Source organism: Lutra lutra, chromosome 18 (genome assembly GCF_902655055.1).
Source record: "Lutra lutra chromosome 18, mLutLut1.2, whole genome shotgun sequence".
Taxonomy (NCBI): domain Eukaryota; kingdom Metazoa; phylum Chordata; class Mammalia; order Carnivora; family Mustelidae; genus Lutra; species Lutra lutra.
Genome location: NC_062295.1, coordinates 4,207,314 through 4,228,888, shown reverse-complemented (window position 1 = coordinate 4,228,888; position 21,575 = coordinate 4,207,314). Strand labels below are relative to the sequence as shown.

The window sequence follows — 21,575 nt, the reverse complement described above, 5'->3', positions numbered from 1 at the left end:
AGCTGCTTAAGATTCTCTCTCCCTCTGTCCCACCCCACCCCCTGATCTCACATCCTTTCTCTTTCTCTCAAGGGAAAAAAAAAAAAAAGTCATTTGGAGACAGGTAGAATCTCAGAGAAACAAAAAATCCAGAGCTGCCCATAAACATGGTGCCTTTTGAACTGAGATTTGATTTCAATTCTTTCCTTTCTGACTTTTGAGTGACTTTTGTAAAAATGGTATCCATTGGTCGGGGTGCCTGGGTGGCTCAGCGGGTTAAAGCCTCTGTCTTTGGCTCAGGTCATGATCCCAGGGTCCTGGGATCGAGCCCCGCATCGAGCCCCGCATTGAGCCCCACATCAGGCTCTCTGCTCAGCAGGGAGCCTGCTTCCTCCTCTCTCTCTGCCTGCCTCTCTGCCTACTTGTGATCTCTGTCAAATAAATAAATAAAATCTTTTTTTAAAAATGGTATCCATTGGGGCTCAAGGGCCTAAGATTCCCACAAAACTGAAGTTCACATAGGAATTTTACACACACCCACACAGGTACACATGGCATTTACATTCAGACACCCACCCATAGGCACACACACCCAGAGACGTACACACCACCAAGACAGAGAACGAGCTTCATGGTCCCATGAAAAGGAGAAATGCACCCTTCGTTCCAGGGAGGCATTTACTTGTTTAATTCAGACTCCAATGGTCAAGCTGTTGCTAAGCCCAGCTCTCCCTCTTCCCCCTCTAGGAGAGAGAGATGGATTTTTTTTCCTTTACTCAAGAATATAGATTTAAAAAACAAACACTTCTGCATCACAAAGCAGGCTGTACTTCCTGAGCTGCACATATTGATCAGCATTTTATTGTCAATTTTCTTTTAGTTGAAGCGGGAGAAAAATATAATCTAATTATGTGTTTAGAGACAGTTGGGAATCAGTCACACTAAATCCAACAGAGTGTGTTTGCGTGATTGAGGTGTTTAATTTGGGGACAAGGAAGCAGAAACATTGGTCGTGTTTTAATGTAATTAGTACAGAATACCCCTAACAGGTTGAAATATCACAAGAGCACGAAGCTCATTCTGAAGCAAGAACGGATTCTACCTCTAGAACTGAGTCAGGCAGGTTTGTAGCTGCAAGCACCATTTAAGCTGTAACGTTTTATCAAAGTCTCTTCAAGAGCCCGTGGAATGTAGACTAGGAAAGACTAAAATACTCCACATCTTGGCTATACTTCTTCAAAGGGAAATAACCCGGCCCTTTGGATATCCTACACTGTGGCTCTCTAAGCTGCTGATTCCCAGATTTTTTTTATTTCATAAATCAGTAATTTTTTTTTTAAATTTGGGAACAAACATAAGGTTACCTTTTGGGGGAAAGGGGGTTAAGAAAGGACTTTGTGGGACGCCTGGGTGGCTCAGTTGGTTGGGCAGCTGCCTTCAGCTCAGGTCATGATCCCAGCGTCCTGGGATCGAGTCCCACATCGGGCTCCTTGCTCATCAGGGAGCCTGCTTCTCCCTCTGCCTCTGCCTGCCATTCTGTCTGCCTGTGCTCGCTCTCTCTCTCTCTCTCTCTGACAAATAAATAAATAAAATCTTAAAAAAAAAAAAGGACTTTGTTATATATGTGTGTGTGTGTGTGTATAAAACATATCTCTCACCATAATCAGTCAAGTTAAATTAGGTTTTGCTGCAATAACAAGCAAGCCCTAAGGAGTCATTTTTCTCACTCATGGTACATGTGCATTGCATATCACGGAGCAGGGAGTGAAGGAGGCTCTGTTTCCACATTGTACTTACCCTAGGGTTTAAGCTAATGGAGGTTCCATCACCTGTCAGGACAGCAGAGGGAAGATGGTCCTGGAAGACCATGCACTCGGAATTAATTTCTCCAGGCCAGAAGTGACACACTGGTTTTTGTTCAGTAGATGAAGTGTCTCCATCTCCAAACTCAACCCTAGTTACTCACATACACTTTCACAGGGGATCAGATAGCACCTATGCCACAGGAGAAATCAAAATGGCCTCCGTGGCAGTGTTATCGGTAAGTGAAAACTTGAGTTCAATTAGCTGAGGACCACACTAAAGCATTTCCCAGGAAAGCTTTCGGCAGCACCACACATCCATGACCTTGTTGCATTTCAGGGCAAGGCCTCTTCTTAAGCTGAACTGGCTTCCATTAGAGTAAATCACATTGACCCTCAGCAAATGCAGATGAAGGACAAAAGGTTCTTCTGACAAAAATTCACCTCTCTCTCTCTCATGCACACACACACATACATACACACACATATCCCTCAAGGCTGACCCCATTCAGCAAGAACTGCCCCTCCATTGAGCACCTGGAAATCTTGGTTCACTGATCCAAACATGAACAAGAGATGACCCTGATATTAAGGAGCTTACAGTCCAACGGGAAGAAACAGACTTGAGCACAAGTGAAGGTAATACAAGATGGAAGAAAAGCGACAAACTTAAAATTTGAGCTAAGTGGGGTACCTGGGTGGCTCAGGGGGTTAAAGCCTCTGCCTTCGGCTCCGGTCATGATCCCAGGGTCCTGAGATGGAGCCCCACATCGGGCTCTCTGCTCAGTGGGGAGCCTGCTTCCTCCTCTCTCTCTCTCTGCCTGCCTCTCTGCCTACTTCTGTCAAATAAATAAATAAAAATCTTTAAAAAAATAAAAAATATTTGAGCTAAGTATGCACTGAGGACTTTTCCGAACTGGGTCCCTGAGCCAGAGCCAGGCCAGCTACATGAGAGTCACCGGGGAGCTTTTGTAAACACAGATCCCAGCTGAGTCCCTAAACACCAGTATTTCTGGAAAAGAGCCCCAGAAATTGGTATATTTAATAAATACCCTCCTGCAGGTGATTCATCAGAATCTAAGGGTTGAGGAAATAAGGAACTATGGAAAACACCAAAGAAGGCGCTAAAATAAACCCATTAATGTTGACTACTGTGTTGACTGCAGTGTCAGCATCCTGTGTGTATGAACCCAATACTTAGAGTAACCCTGCAAGGGAAACATTTGTGAGGCTTAACTGTAGGCTTTGTTGGTAAAGAGCCAACCACCTAGGATACCGGAATCCTACTCTGCTGGTCACCCTCCCTGCACAAGAGCCAGGCAAGAGTCCTCTTCCAAGTTTTAGTACAATGTGTCTTATTTTCCAAGGTCACTTGGCAATGTCAAATAACCTGCTCAGGTTATCAAAGCCTGTAACTGACAAAATCCTGGATTCAGACCCAAATCTGCCTGACTCCAAAGATGTTTCCACTTGCTTCAACCCTGGAGCCATCCTGGTTGTGGAGATGACAAAATCCACGGACATCCATGGTTTTTAGATATTGATTTGTTTTTAGATGTTGTCTAAGGACACTCTTCAGATATTTAGATAAGGGCTGTTTCTGAAAGAACCTGAAGTCGTTCTGCCATTTAAGACCCTCCACAGACAGAGAGCCAGGAGTCCTGGGTCCTGATCCTGTCTCTGCACCTGCCTTAGTTCTTCTCGTGTGTAAAACACCAGCAACAACCTTTGACAAATTCCCTCCCCCAGCAGAGATATAGAGGAAGGGTTAACTCCATTGGTATTTTGAATAGATGGTTTCAGGGTCAACGATGATTTCACAGGATAGAAAATATCACAGTCACAGAACACTCTGCATTCAAATAGAATGTTTTCATTTTCAAAAGGCCCTCTATTGCTGTCTAATCTTATTCTCCTGACAGTCCCAGCAGAGAAGCAGGCTTGGTATTCCTGATCCCATCCCGCAGACAGGAGACGTGACACAGCCCTCCCAGATGCCATACAGGGTGTGTAATGATGGGTGAAGGCCACTGTCATTGCCAGCCCATTCCCCTACCTAATAGCCATTCCTAGATCTTGTGGACTTCCAACAGAGGGTACAGGAGGGCTGGGTCATACATCTCTGCCAGTAGAGACCAGGACCCAACACTGTAAGGCCTGGTTATGTGGCCACACACTATCTGAGATCTCCATGTGAGATGCAAATTCCTACCTATCCTGCAAGTCTCAGCTGACATAGCAAATCCTCAGAGAACATTTCCCTGAACCTCTAAGATTGGGCCAGAGTCCCTCATAACGTCTGGCCTTCCCCTGCTACAGAACTTATTACCCTACACGTTTTATGGTATTGAAATACATATCTGCCTTGTGCTTACCATGTTATCTGCAGCACCTACAAAGATTAATAATAAATGGTAAAATATAATGTCCGTTGAGTATGAATGATACACTTTTTATGTGGCATCTTATTTAATCCTCAGTATATCTGCAGTAGTAGGAGCTATTTTTTTTAAGATTTTTATTTATTTATTTGTCAGAGAGACAGAGAGAGTACAGGCAGGCAGAGTGGCAGGTAGAGGGATAGGGAGAAGCAGGCTCCCCGCGGAGCAAGGAGCCTGATGTGGGACTCGATCCCAGGATGCTAGGATCATGACCTGAGCCAAAGGCAGACACTTAACCAACTGAGCCACCCAGGCATCCCGGTAGTAGGAGGTATTAACAATCAATTTGCAAATGAGAAAACTGAGCCAAAGAAAAGTTATATAACTTGCCAAAGGAGCCAGCTAGGAGGTGGTGAGACTCAGTTTGAGACATGGAGTCAGATTTCAGAGCCTGTGTCAATCACTAGAGTCAGTGTCTTCCAAGAATCTATTAGATAGTTAATAACCCTTTGTTGAACAAATGAACGGCGGCACAAGTGAATGGATGGATGGATGGGTAGCTGGATGAGTGGATGGATGGGTGGGTGAACAGATGGGTGGATGGGATGGTGGGCATTTGTGGGATAGATGGACAGATAAATGGATGGTGGATAGATGGACGGTGGAAGGGAGGGAACTGAGCAACATAATTTGCCACTTTTCAGGGTCCTCTAAAAAACCAAAGGAGTTCTTCCCACCTTTGGTGGGTGGGTGAGGGGGCTTGCCCATGAAATACTCCTCATTTTGGATAGTTCCCAGCTTTAGTCATTACTCTCTGAACACTCCCTTTATTGACTAGGAAACTCAAAACTTGCATAGATAATTAATGCAAATTATAGCTATAACTGAAGGTTGTTGAGCTGATAACAATTGGGTAATCAATAATCAATAACTTGGCTATGTCATACTGCTACCATTCCAGGCAAGTTCCACCAAAGGGTATTTTAATCTCTCCATCAAATCAAGTAGGCTCACCAAGTCTTCTCCAACTATGAGGAGAAGGAGGGGCTTATCAAATACTCACAGTTCACCCTGGCAGGCTCAATCCCTTTCTCTACCTGGGCCTGACCCTCAGTTCTGAGACTCCTTCAGTCCTCCAGGTCAGCCCTTATTCCACCCTTCGGATTGACCCAAGTGACTACCTGCCCATCAGGTATCTTCACCTTTCAAGGCTTTCCTTCAGTCTGGCCTTCACCAAAAACTGGAATCATTGTTGACAAAATCCAAGTCAACCTAGATAAGGAATGGGTATAAGGGTGAGGCCTCAGTTCATGGAATCAAGTTCTAAGCCAACTTAAAGAGGGAAAAGAATCTAAACAGCTATCAAGAGAGGTAGTGTGGACTTTACATAACTGAAGCTGGAGAAGATCAGGGGGCCTTAGAAGAACACAAACTAAATATGACATAAACTGTTCTTTATAAAATTGTAAACATCCATTCTCCCATACTGGATAACTGCTTCAAATATTAATAAGGCCATTGCAAAGGACAAGTCAGAAAAATGGAACATTTTTCTGTGACTGTATAACACCAGGCAAATTATGCAATTTTCCTGATCTTCCATTCACACATCTATAAAATGGGTATGCTGCATTCATTAATCAAATTCTATCTGAACGTATGCTAAACACCAGAGACAATGTGAATCAAAACTACGCATGGCCCCTGCCCCCATGCTGATTATACTGTAGAAGGGGTCAATTATTCATCAAAAGATCATGCCCCCCCAAAAAAATAGGTGGCTATAGTTGGGCCTGGACCTACAAGAGAAAGGCATTTAATACTATGAGAACAGATATCAGGAATTTGCTGTGACTCAGTCAGTGTTGCCAGGCTTCCCCTGAGAAAGTGGTAAATCAGCCTGCAGATGAGATGTTTACCAGGTGAAGGAAGGGGCAGAAAGAGGTTCCCAGGCAGAGAGCAGGATGTGCAAGCCCCTGTGGCAGAAAAGAGTATTACAACTACAGGAGCTTGAAAGAAACTAGAGAGAGGAAATAAACATGCAGATAATCATAGCACCAGGCTCATGAGAAGTTGCGAGGAAACTGAGATCCTGTCTGCCACAAATTCAATAAATGACTAAACAGTGATTTCTTCTAAAACAGGAAGGATAAGGTTTCTTGGAGGTATTTCCCATGAAAGCCTTCTATGGAGTCAGAGGCCACATTGAACATCCTCCTTGATAGTCCCCCAGCCAGCTGGACACAAATGCACCCTTGGGTTTGTGATACCTGGGGCAGGGCCCAGGATGAGTTCAGTCAAGATCAAATATCAAGAACCACACAGAATCTGCAAAAGGGGAAGAAGCAGTTTTCAAAACTATGGCTGGTTTCTACTGAGAGTCTTTCAGATGGAAATTAAGCAGCTCTTCACCAGCGCCAGAGAGAAGAGCCTCTTGCTGCTGCCTGAGAGAAAGAGCTGATGAATCAGGCACACTGGATCAATCAGTCCGCGCGTGTGAACAAGTTTATGGTGGAAATGAAGGGCTTTATTTGTTTGGCAAAACACGATGTGGTTTAATCGCCAGGAGGAAGGAGTGTCTAAAGCGGCAACACAGCGGCTGTTGGCTGGGGTTTTCTAGAAGGGGGAGGTGGTGAGGATGAGGGCTTCCGTTTCATCTGCAGCCCCTTGCAGAGGGAGCTGGGGAAAGCTTTGCAGCCATCTGCACGCTGTTTGCCTGTCGTCTGGCTGGGCAGCTGTGCTCCAAACAAGGGTGGATGGGGCAGCTCTCGCCCCTGTGTTTGGAGAGATGGGAGGGAAACCAAGGAAGGTAACAGGGAGACAGATGCTAGGGAGCACTGTCTAGACCTGGGGGCTCGAGTACCCAACCCATCAGCCTCTAGGCCACCAAAGCAGCCAAGGAGGGTCTTCTCAATTGGTACCCATCCTTGTGCCTATAGACAGTCCCTCAATGGAGACACACCAACACACACTGACAACCTCCACACAGAATTGCCAGATGTAGCAAGTAAAAAGACAGAACACCAGTTAAACTTGCATTTTGGGTAAATAACGAATTATTTTTATGTCCCAAATGTTGCACTGGGATATACCTATACTAAAAAATTTGTTAACTGAGAGTCAAGTTTAACTGGCAAACCTAGTCCCACACAAACACAACCTAAGACTTGGAAACTTACAGAAAAATACACACACACACACACACACACACACACACACACACACACGCAGTGTCCAAAGTGAAGGAGAAAAAGCAAGGGCCAATATGGGAGTCCCTACCCCTCCACACCTCCCTGTCTTTTGTCCCTGGGCTCAGAACAAGCCGAGTCCCTGCCGACTTGGGGTCACTTGGCATCCAGGTCCAAGTTGGGAATGGAGGTGCCCTTATACAGTAGGATGCTGACCAGACCTCCCCAGGTCCCAGCTTCTGGGCTCTGGCCTAAACACACAGCAAACTCCTATGGGCCTTGGGAAGTATGGGAAATGGGCAAGGGGCTCTAAGACTGGAGATTCATCCTAGAATCCTCCAGCTGGGGACCTAGTGGGAGCTCTGTTTCCTTCGGTCTGCTCTCACTGCCTCTGCCCCAATCTCTGTCCCTGCCATTCAGTCACTGGATGAGCATTTTCTTAGCGGCTACTAAAGGCCTGGTGCTAGACTTGGTACTGAAGACACAGCCCTTGGTCAAAACACAGTCTGGCTTACTCAACACTCAGCAGCGACCCCCAGCACTTCCTTGAATGTGGACAACACGCCAAGCATGTGGAAGTAATGGTTACTTCACTGAGTCCTCCTAGCAGCCCAGGGTGGCAGCGTTATTATTATATTATTATGACCGCTCGCCTTTGAGGAAACTGAGGCCAGAGAGCTCAAGGACACACAGTTGGGGAGTGGCTAGGCCTGAAAGAATCAAATGCCAACTTTGGAACTTACAGTAACATCACCAAGAACTTTTGGGACAATGAGATTTCCCTCCAGTATGAGGCCACCTGCCGGAGTTGGAAGCCAGAGTCCCTGCTGGGGGTGGCATCAGAGTGTGGACTGACTACATGAAAGTGAGACAGAGAATACCATTCTGGCCAATGCCCTTAGGCTTTGGGGATGACTCCTGTAGAGGACGGCACTATGGGGAGCCTTAGGGAGCTGACGGTAGGGGAACATACTCAACCAGGATGCAAACGCAGCACTGATCACCCTCTGACCTGGATATCGTGTTCCTAGGAACATATCACAAAAAAACACAGGCACAAAACATCAAATGATATGTGCTAGAATATTCATCGCAATACCATTTGCAATAGGGAAAAAGTAGAAACCATTCAGAGATCTATCAGTATAGGGTTGGCCTAAAGAAAGTACAGTGCACCGAATGGTCACAGCAGCCATGTCCACAATAGCCAAACTGTGGGAAAAGCCAAGATGCCCTGCAACAGATGAATGGATAAAGAAGATGTGGTCCATATATACAATGGAGTATCAGCCATCAGAAATGATGACTATCCAACTTCTGCATCAACACGGATGGGACTGGAGGAGATGATGCTGAGTGAAATAAGTCAAGCAGAGAAAGTCAATTATCATATGGTTTCACTTATTTGTGGAACATAAGGAATAGCACAGAGGACATTAGGAGAAGGAAGGGAAAAGTGAAAGGGGAGGGACCGGAGGGGGTGATGAACCATAAGAGACTGCAGACTCCGAGAAAAAACCTGAGGGTTTTAGAGGGGAGGGTGGATAGGTTCGCCCAGTGATGGGTATTAAGGAGGGCACGTATTGCATGGAGCACTGGGTGTCATACGTGAACAATGACTCTTGGAACGCTACATCAAAAGCTAATGATGTACGGTATGGTGACTAACATAACATAATAAAAAAGAAAGAAAGACAATACGGCGCATCCACACAGCAGAATAACTGTTCTGAAAGGAAGGAGGAGTCCATATTCCAACATGAAATGATGTCCATGATATACATCATTGAGTTAAAAGGAGGCTTTTCCAAACAATAAATATAGCATTATCCTATTTTTATTCTTAAAGATATTAAAATTAAACAATTTGTGTGCAGATGTACATGTTTACATACGTGCAGAGAAAGGTGTGGAAGGATATACCTCAACCCATCCTAGTGTCAGCTTCTGAGAAGCAAGATGGAAGAGAAACAGACAAAGCAGGAATTTTGTTATTTGTTTTTCTACATAGCGGTATTGTTTAAATTCTTTACAATGAGCAAATAATAATTTGCATTTTTAATAAACAGAACAAAAGCCAAAAAATTATACTCATATAATGTAGACTCAACCAGCCTGATTCCCATACACCAGGGCTTACAACTCCATCAGGTGGACACAGAACACAGAAGCAAAAAGAAAAATGAAGAAGGCAGTAGATTTTCCCTCCTACCTTCCAATTCAAGTGAACAGGTTTCCAAGTCATAAAGTCTTCCTCATCCAGACACACAAGACACAAGCCCCAAAGCAAAGGCACAAGCCCTGTCCAGGTTTCTCCAGGGCAGAGGTCTGAGACACAAGGCAGGTCTGCACACAGTCAGGGATGGAAGCTGGAAAAGGAGGAGGCACAGAGCCAAGGAGACCCTCAGGGTAGCCCCTGCATTCCCCAAAGACTGCGAGACCTGGAGTTTCACAGAGCCTCCAAAAGTCTGTTTCTATGACACCCTGGAGCATAGTGAGAGGAGTAAAGGAGAAGGAAAACAAGCAAAATTCAAAAAGCCCTGACACACTTGGACTATGCTAAAGGTGTCTGCTCTTCTCTCTGTTTTGGAAATTCCAGCTTTCTCCTTTGTGCCTTTAAGGTCCATACTCTGCATACCAGCTCTCCTTTTCTCCTGTTTGCCTCTACCATCCTTTTGGAGCCTCTTCCCAGCAGCTTTTCCCAGGCCTCCTCATGCACTCTTAGATCTCCAACCTGCCTGGGACCCCCACTCTCCAGCCAGTGAGGTACAGGGTGTCAGATGTAGCCAAAATTCTTTGGAGAAGCAAAAGCAGGAGCCCTATCCGCTGTGAGTAACCTGACAACTTCCGGATGGGTCTGAAACGAAGGGAAAAGACCAGCCTCTCTCAGCAGCCTCTGGAGACCTGTGCTGATGGTCAGAAGTCCTGTCCCCTCCACATGCAGTTGCCTGCAAGGAGGGCCATGCAGGAAGCCATGTGTTACTCCGAGAGAACAAAAAAAAAAAGGAAATTAAATGCACCATCTGCTTATTAGTGAGAGGTTTTGAGGCAGACACTTGAACATGTATGCCCAGGCATTATAAAACTTTGGGGGGAAATGCTAATTTCAACATAACCTGAGTTCTTACACTTGCAAAAAACACCTTTTTTTCTCTCTCTTCTTGGTGATTTGGAAGCTCTGTACCCCAGACTCATAGCACCAAGATGGTTGACCTCACTGGATCTGGACAGCTGTGCAAAGTGGGACCCCAAACACGTGCTAGGGACCCATCTTGGAAATCTTTAGGAAGAGAACAAGTCACTATTCCCCACTTCTTTTTTTGGTCTCCCCCATTCAAAAACTGCATGATGCTAGCCTGGTGCCCTGTTAGAGGGGTGAGGAAAGCCCATTCAGACCCCCAGTCCTGTCTCTCACACCAAAAACCCATAAAGTGGAAAGTGGGGGACCTGTCACCCCCTCCTTTGGAGTCCTGCAAGTCGAGCACTTTTACTGCAACCCCTCATCAGATCTGCATCCATTTCAAGGGCAACTGTGCTCACACTGTCATGGGACACCATGTGGGTGCAAGGCCCCTTAACCTGAGACTCTCAGGATAAATATTTTTGGCTTTGTGAGCCACACAGTCTCTCCCAACTACTCCACTCTCCCATTAGAGCAGGAAAGCAGCCACAAACAATATGTACATGAATGGTGGCAGCTGGGTGCCAATAAAAATTTATTTATAATCACCAGCAGGGCGCCAGCATTGGCCCAGGGACCAGGGTCTGTCTCTACCACAAGAGTAGGGTCTCCAAGAGAACAGGAACCCATCTTGTAGATCAGCACCTAGACCAGCACCTGGCACATAGGAGGTGCTCAAATACTTGGAGAAGGAATGAAAAGAGTCCTCGGTATTGAGAGGTGAAGGTCTCCCAATGGCACCACCTTATGCCAAGAAACGCTGCCAGGACAGGGCTCTCCAAGGCTGGGTCCTCTTCCAAGGGAATGTGGGAAAGTGACAGTTGAGTATTGCGAGGAGGACGGAAAGTTCTGGAGTCATGCTCATGAGTTAGAGTTTTGCAAGGAAGTCAAGACCATGAGTGTCCTGTATTTCAGTGCACACACCCCAGCTGAGTGCTGAAATGCCCAGACTTAGGAAGAATCCTGGTACACCCTACAACCAGTCCATGAGCATGACACATTAAATCCAACAGGCTCTCTTCAACGCAACCAACCTTCACCCTTCTCTCCTCCTGTCTGTGAAGCCACATGTCCTCTCCCTGATGCACCTCTGATCCCTCTCACGGATTCTTCTCCTCTCATCATGAAGATTTCCTTGGCCTTATACCAAAGCCCCTCCATTCCCCCTCCACTGTTTCTCCAGTCAACCCGAGGTGTTCCCATGGCCCCAAGTACCATCTACATTGATGATCCTCAAATCTGAATCTCCAGTCCCAGACCTATCTATCCTGTTACACATTGTCACCTGGGTCTGAAAGCAAACTCAGCCAGAGTCCAAAATCAAATTCAAAGTCTTCCTTGCCATTTGGAAGGTCATTCTGAAGGTCAACCTGACCCTGCTTCTTTCTCATTGCCATACCAGATTGATACTTGAGTCCCTACTGTGTCTCATAAGCTTTCCTCTGTTCAGGCATTCAACTCCACCCATTATCATCACCACTATCCCAGCCACCACATCCCTGGCAGAGACCCCTGTCCCAACCCTAAACCGATCTCCCTCCTGCTCCTTCAGCTCCAAATCATATTCCCAAGAATACAAAGGGACAACAACGATCTCAGTGAAATGAAAAGAATCACGAAGACGTTGGCTGGCATTCTGTGTCTTTCCAGATGAGAAACCCAAACCACACTCCGGTTTGCCAGCCCTGGGGTTAAATATTTCTAAAATGATTAAAGCTGGGGCGCCTGGGTGGCTCAGTGGTTAAGCCGCTGCCTTCGGCTCAGGTCATGATCTCAGGGTCCTGGGATCGAGCCCCGCATTGGGCTCTCTGCTCTGCGGGGAGCCTGCTTCCTCCCCTCTCTCTGCCTGCCTCTCTGCCTGCTTGTGATCTCTCTCTCTCTGTCAAATAAATAAATAAAATCTTTAAAAAAATAAAATGATTAAAGCTAAGGGCTAGACAGCTCACAGTCCAAAACTACTGCAGGCACAGAGGCACCTGTCTCCCCACAGTGGCCTGAACTATCCAGTATGTGGCCTATACTCCTCTGTTCTCACTGAAAGAAATGCCCTCCATGTCTTCTTCCTCCGTGGAGGACCCTCCACCAACCTGCACTTCGCTTTTGGCCCTCGGAGGGCGAGGGAACCTCACGTGCACACTGCAATCCTTAGACGCTTGCCTCACAACTTGTAGGAGAGCCCATGCAGCACCATGTTCCAGTGGGTGGCCATGTCTTCATGTCAGCTTGAGAGATCGTTGCCAGGGAAATATCTATATCTCGGCAGAGAGAGCCTCAGTCCTGTGGAGTCCAGCTGTGTTCAAATGGGAATCCAGAAACCCAGATGTTGGCCCAAAAGCCCTGTTATGGCAAGCCAGCTTTGGAATTCTCCAGCGTGGGAGTAAACTGAGAGCCACCTGCTCTGTCTACCCACACCCCTGCTTCCTGGAATCCAGGAACCAGAGAACCAAGGAGAAAACTAGAGGGAAACCTAATGTTTAGGTTTTCCTTGCACCTCTCCAAATGGATAAGGGGATGGAAGACAGAATCTGACTCACCCAAATAAGTAAAAATGGAACTGACCATTTGTTTTGTGTTTTTCTGTCTAAATCCTATGCTAAGCCTTTTCCATTTGTTATCTTGGAATTATATTAAATGCCCACACAACCTTCCATTGAAGTTTATCTCACTATCTTCAGTTTACAGATGAGGAAACTGAGGCCCATGGAGGTTATATATAAACTTCCCAAGGCTACATAGCTCATAAGTGGTACAGCAGAATCCAAACTTAATAGCTCTTCTCTGAAACATGTTTGTAAGTATAAACCAGTGGCTTTCAGACAAGGTGATTTCATCTGCATCCTCCCCAAACCCTAGACATTTGGCAGTGTCTGGGAACCATATTCAGTTGTCACACTGGTGATGGAGAGGCAGCATTAACGGTATCCAGTGGCTATAGGTCAGGGATGCTGCTAAGGACAGCAACAACAGAGGATGATCTGGCCCCAAATGTCACTAGTGGGAAAGTTGAGATACCCAGGGACAGACCTTCACCAGTGAGAAGGGAAAGACCTGCAGTCTGGACTCACCTCTATAGGGGGCCTCCTGCTGATGATAACCTCCCTATTCTGGTCTCAACCCTGGGGACTCGTGAATGGGGATTTCATCAGGGGATTTCAGCTCTGCCCAGCACAACCCAGAAGTCTATGCCCAGCTTCCCGAACTTGAGCAAAACTGAACAAACAGCCAATGTTGATAACCAATTACCTAGAAGAGATCCTTCTCTCCCCCCAGGAAGAGCTGCAGGCCAGACTCACCCTGGGGTCACTTTAAAGGAGTCAATAAAGGCTCTGGGAGGATTGGTTCTTTGATGCCTTCTCAGCAGCCCTGGTCCTGAAGGGGGCAAAAGGAGTCTGGGAAACTTTTGATCCCTGGTGGGGGATCAACCCCCACCGGGCACGTGCCCTCCTCCAACGGCACCTCCAACAGGACTCTGCACTAAGATAGCTCCTGGGGCCTCATTTTACCTCCTAAAAGCACCCCAGAGCAACCACTAAAAGAAGCAGCCCCTTCCCCTTAAAGGAAAGAGCCAAGCCTGGGAGCCACTCACAGGGACCACCAATCACATGTAAACCTCAGCCATCCAAAGCACCAAACCCAGTGAAGGGAAAGGGTATTTTATCTTTTAAAAATGTCTAGATACAACATGGACAGGGAGGTGATGCCCATACAGCTTCTGCAGAGAAAAGCCCAAAATGATCTGTACCTAAAAATAATCTGCTATTAAAGAACAAGGATGTTTTTTTTAACATTTTAGCCAAGCTAATGGTCTACAGACAAAATTTCATGAAAAAGCTCTCCGTTCTTCTTGATCCATTTGGACATGGTCTGTGAGTGAAGAAATGGGGTCTCCTCAAAGAAATATGCTGCTGCTCCTGGCACTGGCCCGAAACTGCTCCCTGGGTTCTTTAAAGAAAATATTCTTATAGACACTACAAAGGAGGAGAAATCTATCTGATAGGCACTCTGACCAGCACAAGCTTGGCCAACCTTTAAACTTAAAAACCAAGACACCATTGTTGTGAAGGGCCACTTCCCTCAGAAGATCCAGGTGTCCCCAAAAGTAGGAAATTGGATTCAGAATTCAGGAAAGAAGGAGGGTTTGTGTCCGGTTATGACATAACCCTTCAAACCATGAGATCCCCATTTCCCTTTGTGAATCAAAAAGTTCAATGGACTTTCTGCCTTTTAAAAATTTCATCACCTGGGGTGCCTGGGTGGCTCAGTGGGTTAAGCCTCTGCCTTCGGCTCGGGTCATGATCCCAGAGTCCTGGGATGGAGCCCCGAATCGGGCTCCCTGCTCTGCGGGGAGCCTCCTTCCCACTCTCTCTCTGCCTGACTCTCTGCCTACTTGTGATCTCTGTCTATCAAATAAATAAATAAGATCTTTAAAAAAATAAATTTCATCACCTCCCCATAATTCCTTAACCGTCAGAAAGCATTTAGTATGGAGAGTCTGGCCTAAGACCTTCATCTCTTGTGATGCACCCCCAGAACCAAAGACAATAGCAAGTGAGCCGCATGGAGTAACTTTCAGTACTAAATCACATTTATTGAACACATAGTATGTGCTGGGCTTAATGTTAAGTGCTTCCTATAGATAAACTTTACTTAATCTCCGGGATAATAACCCCATGAAACAAAGCCTATTGACATATCCATTTCACCAATGAGGACACGAAGTCTCGGAGAGATTAAGTAACTTGCTCTGAGTCACCCAGCAAAGGAAGACCAGAGCCAAGATTCAAACTCACATTCTTACCTCCTACTGCACTTGGTCACTTCCTTGCATTCTCATATCACGGTCTTTGGCAAAGTTCCAAGTAATGAGGGAAGAAGTGATAGAGAGAGGAGTTTCTGACAGTAAAAGTTTCATAGCACCGCAATGCCCCCCAAAATCATGTTTCTGACCCAGGGCCTCTCCTCTCACCACACTGCGACACATCCCTCTCACTCTTTCCACGATGTGTCCCAATAAACCTTCCGTAAGGATTATCCTTCTCCTGGCAGCTCAGAGAGAAATTCACCTGGTTTTAGTGTCCGGGTGGCCCACAGTCCAAACACAAGCACAACCACAGGGAGGTGAAGTGTCTAAAGCAGAGCCTGGGAGCAGCCCCACTCGGGGTCAGCTGGGCTTTGATGCAGCCTGGAGAACGGAGGCAGGCTGCAGCTGCCTATGTGGATTTGGGAGAAAGAATGGGAACTCTCTCCTGGGGCTCACTAACCACTAATCAAATTTTTAAGACAAGCTCAGCCAAGCAAATGGTCAAGAATAAAAACATTTGGAAGAAACAAAAAGGTCAATGGCATTATCCATTAAAAACTCTCAAGATGGAAGCCCTTGCCATGGGGACAGTTATCCAGCCAGCCCTCATCTGCTCTCCAGACTCCTGTGCTCCCCAAATGTAAGGTCAGCCGGGTCACAACTGGAAGATTCAAGAGAGGAAGCAGAAAGAGGGAACCAAGGGTTCAAGCCGGCCCCTGAGCTCTATCTCACACAAGCCCAGTGACTCACATAACCATGCACATATACAAAAAACACCCTCACACGTATCCTCAGCCAGCAGGGGCCGCAGCCAGGTAGCACCTAAGGGGATGCACAGAACTTTGTCTCTCTTTCCCTCTCGGAAAGAATAAGGAGAGAGTGACTTCAGGGTTGGAAGCCACCAGCCTTCTCTCTCAACTCTCACTGCCCAACCAGAATGGGGAGCAATGACAGAAGATGCAGAGCAGGTGAGGGCCATGGGGTGAGCTGCTGGCAGGGCAGGGTTTGGCAGAACCTGTGCTAGGATTCTAGCTACTTCCCATCCAAGCCCCTTACCAGGTGAGAGAAACACAACGGGCAAAGTCCCAGAGAGACACCTAAGACAGCACTGCCCAGGAGGGAGCTGAAGGTTGAGGGCTGGTTAGAGCCCTCCTTCACCTCACCTCCTTCCCCTTCTGGGGACCCCCAGGACACAGAGCTTTCTCTTCCCCTTTTTGGCTAACCGCAGAACCCACGGGTCTCCCAGCCAGACACGACGACAACGTCGTGGGAGAATCAGCGAGTCAATGCTACACAAACAAGGAGGGGGTTGCCACCAACATCCAAGCATCTAGTTTATCAGGAGGTCCCCACGAGCTGTCAAACAGCGCCTGCCCGCAGGAGTTGCTGCCCAATTACCAACTTGGACCTGACGGCCAAAGGGGAGCATCCTGCCCACCCCACCCCACCTCTAGCCCCAGTCCCTCCTGCGCCCCCGCTCACTTACACCTCTGCCTTCGCCACCTGTCTGGGTGCCGGTCTCTTCCCTGCCCAGACGTGGCGCGTCTTCTCCTTCCTCCTGCGCTGCGCTTCCTCCCTCCAGCCCCAGCTTCAATCTCTTCTCCTCCGGAGGGGCATCCTCCTCCTCCTCCCTCCTCTGCCGGCCATCCCTGCCTCGGAGCTTGCCCGAGTCTTCGGGGCTGTCAGAAGGGCTGGCCATGGCTCCAGGGGGCTCTGTCTGCACTTGGGGAAGAGAAAGGACTCGGCAGTCTCCCGAACCCAGCGGCCTGTCGGTGGGAGATCGGGCTTCTGAGCGCGGGCTCGGTGGGTTCGCGCGGCTCGGCTCGGAGCTGGGCTTCTCCGTGAACCACTCCTGTCTCTCTGCCGCCCCCTTCTGGCTGCTCACGCATACCGCAGGCACGCGTGGAAGAGGCCTGCGCTCCTCTCACCTGCCAGGGGCCAGAGCCGCTCTGGCAAAGCCCTGCTTCCAACTTGCACCCGCATGGTCTCCCTGACCAAGGAAGGGAGAGAGAAGGGACAGACAGGGATCCACTTTTCCAATACCCTACAAGGACGGACACCTTGGTCTTCGGTACTCTTCTGCATCTTGATTGATTTAGAGGCTGCTCAGAACAGATCAAGAATTTGGCCTGGAGGGTGACCGATTTAACGCAAAGACACCAGCTTTGAAAGCTATGCTGACCTATCAAGGATATTTATTGAGCATCACTATGGGCCAAGCACTGCCCTGGGGGAGGGGATTATAACAGTGACCGTGGCAGGCATTGTCTCTGCCCAGGTGGAGCCCAGTGCCTGGGGGGAAAGAGTTGATTGATTGACATCGTCAGTGGGACAAAGGGCTGCGCACACAGGACTGCTGGGAACAAGGGAACCTAAAACAAAAGCGTCTCAGAAGGCCTGGGGCTGGGAAAGGGGCAGAGGAAATGAACACTGACTGGAAATACACAAGTGAACAGTTCTCAGCCAGGAAAAGGATGTTCCAGCAAAGGGACTAGAATGTGCAAAAGCCCAGAGGCTGGGAGGCAGGCAGCAGGAAGCCTGAGTGGCTGCGGCAGGGTGGGTGAGGGAAGAGACGTATGGTGGAAAGAGAGGTTGCCAGCGACCAGGCGCGCAAAGCTGGACCAGGTAGAAGACCACAGCAGCGACTCAACACAGCAGCAGGGCTGACGCACAAAGGGAGGAGGCTCTGAGAAACATTTTGCAATGATGGGTTGATAAATCTAAGGGTGCCCAACAGGCCCGTAAGATCAATGCGCGACTCTCTCCTCGGCTGTGCTGGTTGGACCAGGAGGTATTTTCTGAACAATTAAGTGTTAACACTGTGTCCAGGAAAGGCTGGGTGAGTGTTGGACTTTTATGTTCCCCGAGCTTCCTCAACAAAGCACAGAGATCATGCTGCAATTTACTTCCTCCATTTTTCTGCCACCAAGCCCCTTTAGGCAGTCATTGCCTCTGCCTTATTCAGGACTTCATTCTGAAAAGTCGTCAAGGTAAGCGGCCCATAGTAAGTACTCAGGAAACATTCATTGCCTGAGTAAATGGATCTGCTCCCACCCAGGGTTCTCTGCATCCTACATCTTCCCCTTCTTGGTCCAGCCCCTTCTTTTCTTTTCCGTCTCTTCCCTCCCCACCAGCACAAATAATTCTAATAAACATGGGTGGGCTTTGAGGCCCTCTTCTACTTCCATCTAAGTCTCACAACAACCTTGTTATTAACCCCAATGTACAGAGGTCAAGACGGAGGTATAAAGAGGGTAAACAACATGCCCAAGGCACATTATAGTGGGAACTGCCGCCACTGAACTGGGAAACTTAAATGCACTGGGGTTATTGGATCCCAGTGTGGCAGAAACCCAGTGGCAGCACTCAACAGCCAAAGGTAAAGTGGACATGGTTACCATGGACTGTGCAGTCAAAGCAGAAATCAGGATACTCCGAAGTACACAGAACTCTGACATTGGCAAGATGGTCATGGTATCCCTAGAAGTGAAATAAATGGGAAGCCTACTGAATTTTTACTGACCAGGATGAGCAGAATTCCAGATCAAGTGAACAAAAGTCTAACTTGAATCGTAAAAGCAGAGTCATGACCTCCCTCAATCAGTTCCCAGACTTGAGCCAGTTTACAAAAGCAGGGAGGCTGGGTCCCTTTGAGGACTTATCTTGGTACACTGCCAAAAATTGTACAATGTTAATCTTTTTCCCAGCCTTCCCCAAAGGTACCTATGGCCTTTTCCCAGAATGACTGCATGGGGAAAAGGAAAAAATCAGACATTTATAGGATCACTAGACATTGGCTCTAAAATAATACAAATTCCAGGAGACCCAAAACATCAGTGGAGTCCACCAGAGTAAGGCTTATGTAGGTCAGATGACCAATGGAGTTTCAGCTCCACTGTCTCACAGTGAGTCCAGTGGGACTCCAAACCTATTCTGTGGTTATTATACCACAATAGATCTGGGATTTAAACCTAGGATGTCCAACTGAAAGACTGTGCTCTTAACCACAAAGCAGTATGGCATTTCTAGGAAGAAAGTATAATTCGCGACTCTGGTCTCCACACTTTCAGCTTGCCCTAAGGTCATAGTGTCAACCCCATTTTCTGAACCATTTGAAACTAAGCAGACAAATTATGGATAATCAAAACGTTATGGGGCCTGACATCAAAAGAAAGGGCATGCGTTTACCAAGCCAATGGGCCTAGATGCCCCAGGGACCACACTTCAACCCCAGCAACTTGTCTAGATCTGATGATGATCAATGCAAGGCAAAGGCCAGAACACAGGTAAGTTCATTTACACTGACCTGGGAAAGTGGCTCAGGCAAAGACAAGTCAGCATGCATAGAAGTGGTGAGGGCAAGGGATGAGGACAAAGGCCCCAACAACACGCTATAGAACCTAAGCCTGCTGTGGTCAGCCAGCTCCAGCCAGACAAAGGTAAGCAGGGTGGTGATGGAGAAGCTCCTTTGGTGGGTCTCAAAAATGTTCAGATTCTCACCTTTCCACAGTGGGGTTTAAGGGTAAGTTAGCTCAGCTGGGCTCTGGGGACAGAGTTTAATTGGGATTCTGACCTCACTCTTAGCTGCATAACCTTATGCAGGGAAACTGACCTTTGGGAGCTTCAGTTTCCTCATCTGTAAAATGGGCATAACAGTACTTCATGGGGATTATTGTGAATTGAACAAAATTGTGCTTACAAAGCTCTTAGCATGACACATAATAAGGACTCAAAATGAAAGTGTATCACCTGAAACTAATGTAACATTATATGTCAACTCAAATTTTAAAAATTTTTTAAAGAAAAGAAAGTGTGTCTACTTTTAACCACCATTAACTCATTTGCTATTCTTATAGGGAAGGCAAGTCTGGCCCTGAAGTTGGAGCATCCTAAGGCTTCAGACATGATGGTTGAAAAGAGGGAGACTGAATAAGGATGAGACTGACAGCCAGAGTCAAGGAGTCAAAGGCAAGAGCCAGGGGGTAGGGGGACAGCCACCTCCCACACTTGAGCCATGTTGGCCAAAGAAGTTCAGAGCCTGACATCTTAAACTGGTCATGAATTAGGGCATGAATAATGTAAACCCTATAGCTACCCTACTAAAATCCCTCCTGTAAACTTCTAACCATTTGGGAGGTGTAGGGAGGAATTCAGTTGTTAGGACCACCATCTTCCCACTAATGCCCACCTTGGGGGCCAGGACTCTATCAAGGTGAGACAAGCATCACCTAAGCTCTCACTCATCTAAGCTATCCAGGCACAGACCACCCCCCGCACCCATACGGGCAGATCCCTGCCTCCAAGATATTGCTGCCTTCTCGCCAATGAGAAACCGCAGCAGGAAGTACCGACCCTTCCAAACCTATAACTTTTTCAGACAACTGCACCACAAGCCATGTAACTCCTTGTGCCACCTACACACCACTTACAGTATAACCACTGGCTATCAGCCCGACCCCCAGTGTCAGCCATGATTCCCAATGTACTAAACCAAAGAGTCAAGAGTTATGCTGCTTTGCACAACTGCTGAGAATCCCACAAAGGCTATCTTACCTCTCATCAGGATCACTAGGGACAGGATGGCTTTCTCCTCCCAGACTGTACTCTCAGGTGGCCATGTAACCTTGCTTATAGTGTCTGAACTCCAACTTCATTTGGAACATGTGAGTATCTGTGTGTCTTGCAGCTGTAAGTCACACAGGGACCCAGAGCAACCAGGGCCATTAACAAGCTTTGCATCTGCCCCACTATGAGGATATAACCCTGCTGGTGGTTTATTCTTACTTTTACATTTTCTTTTTATATTATCAAAGATGCAAATGATATTCCAACAAGTCACCAGATTTCAAAACGTGACTTTTAGCCCATCTCTTATGGGCTTTTTTTCTCCTTCTCCCAAGGATCATTGCAATACAGCTCTTCATCTACTTAAACAATCCACAATCCACTCCTCAGGGAGTCCTGAGGGTGTCTCCAGGACTCACCAGCACCCAAATTTTTCCCTCCTCAGTTCTGAACCACATTGATGAGAAAGCATCTGCCGGGACAAGAGTGTAAACATCAGACATCAGTGTTTAAGTCATTCCTGCCAGCCCTTCCTTGAGGCATCTTAGGCATAAAATACTTGTCTTGATTATCCAAATCTCCCCTCCTCTTTTTCTTACTAAATGGGTACACATGGGATGCCTGGGTGGCTCAGTGGGTTAAAGCCTCTGCCTTCAGCTTAGGTCATGATCCTGGGGC

The 21,575-nt window shown here is 47.2% G+C and overlaps 1 protein-coding gene across 5 annotated transcripts in view; it reads right to left on the bottom strand.

The window, feature by feature from the left end:
* The window catches only part of RBFOX1 (RNA binding fox-1 homolog 1), a 2,072,285-nt gene extending 2,055,166 nt beyond the window's left edge, over window positions 1-17,119 (bottom strand). The window contains exon 1 of one of the 5 annotated variants that reach the window (XM_047713056.1): window positions 16,819-17,119. In XM_047713056.1, coding sequence (XP_047569012.1) covers window positions 16,819-17,031 — 213 coding nt within the window. In that variant the 5' untranslated portion in view covers window positions 17,032-17,119. The remainder of the gene's footprint in view (window positions 1-16,818) is intronic. The other 4 variants (XM_047713053.1, XM_047713055.1, XM_047713052.1 and 1 more) reach the window with 4 other exon arrangements.
* Window positions 17,120-21,575: the final 4,456 nt, after the last annotated feature.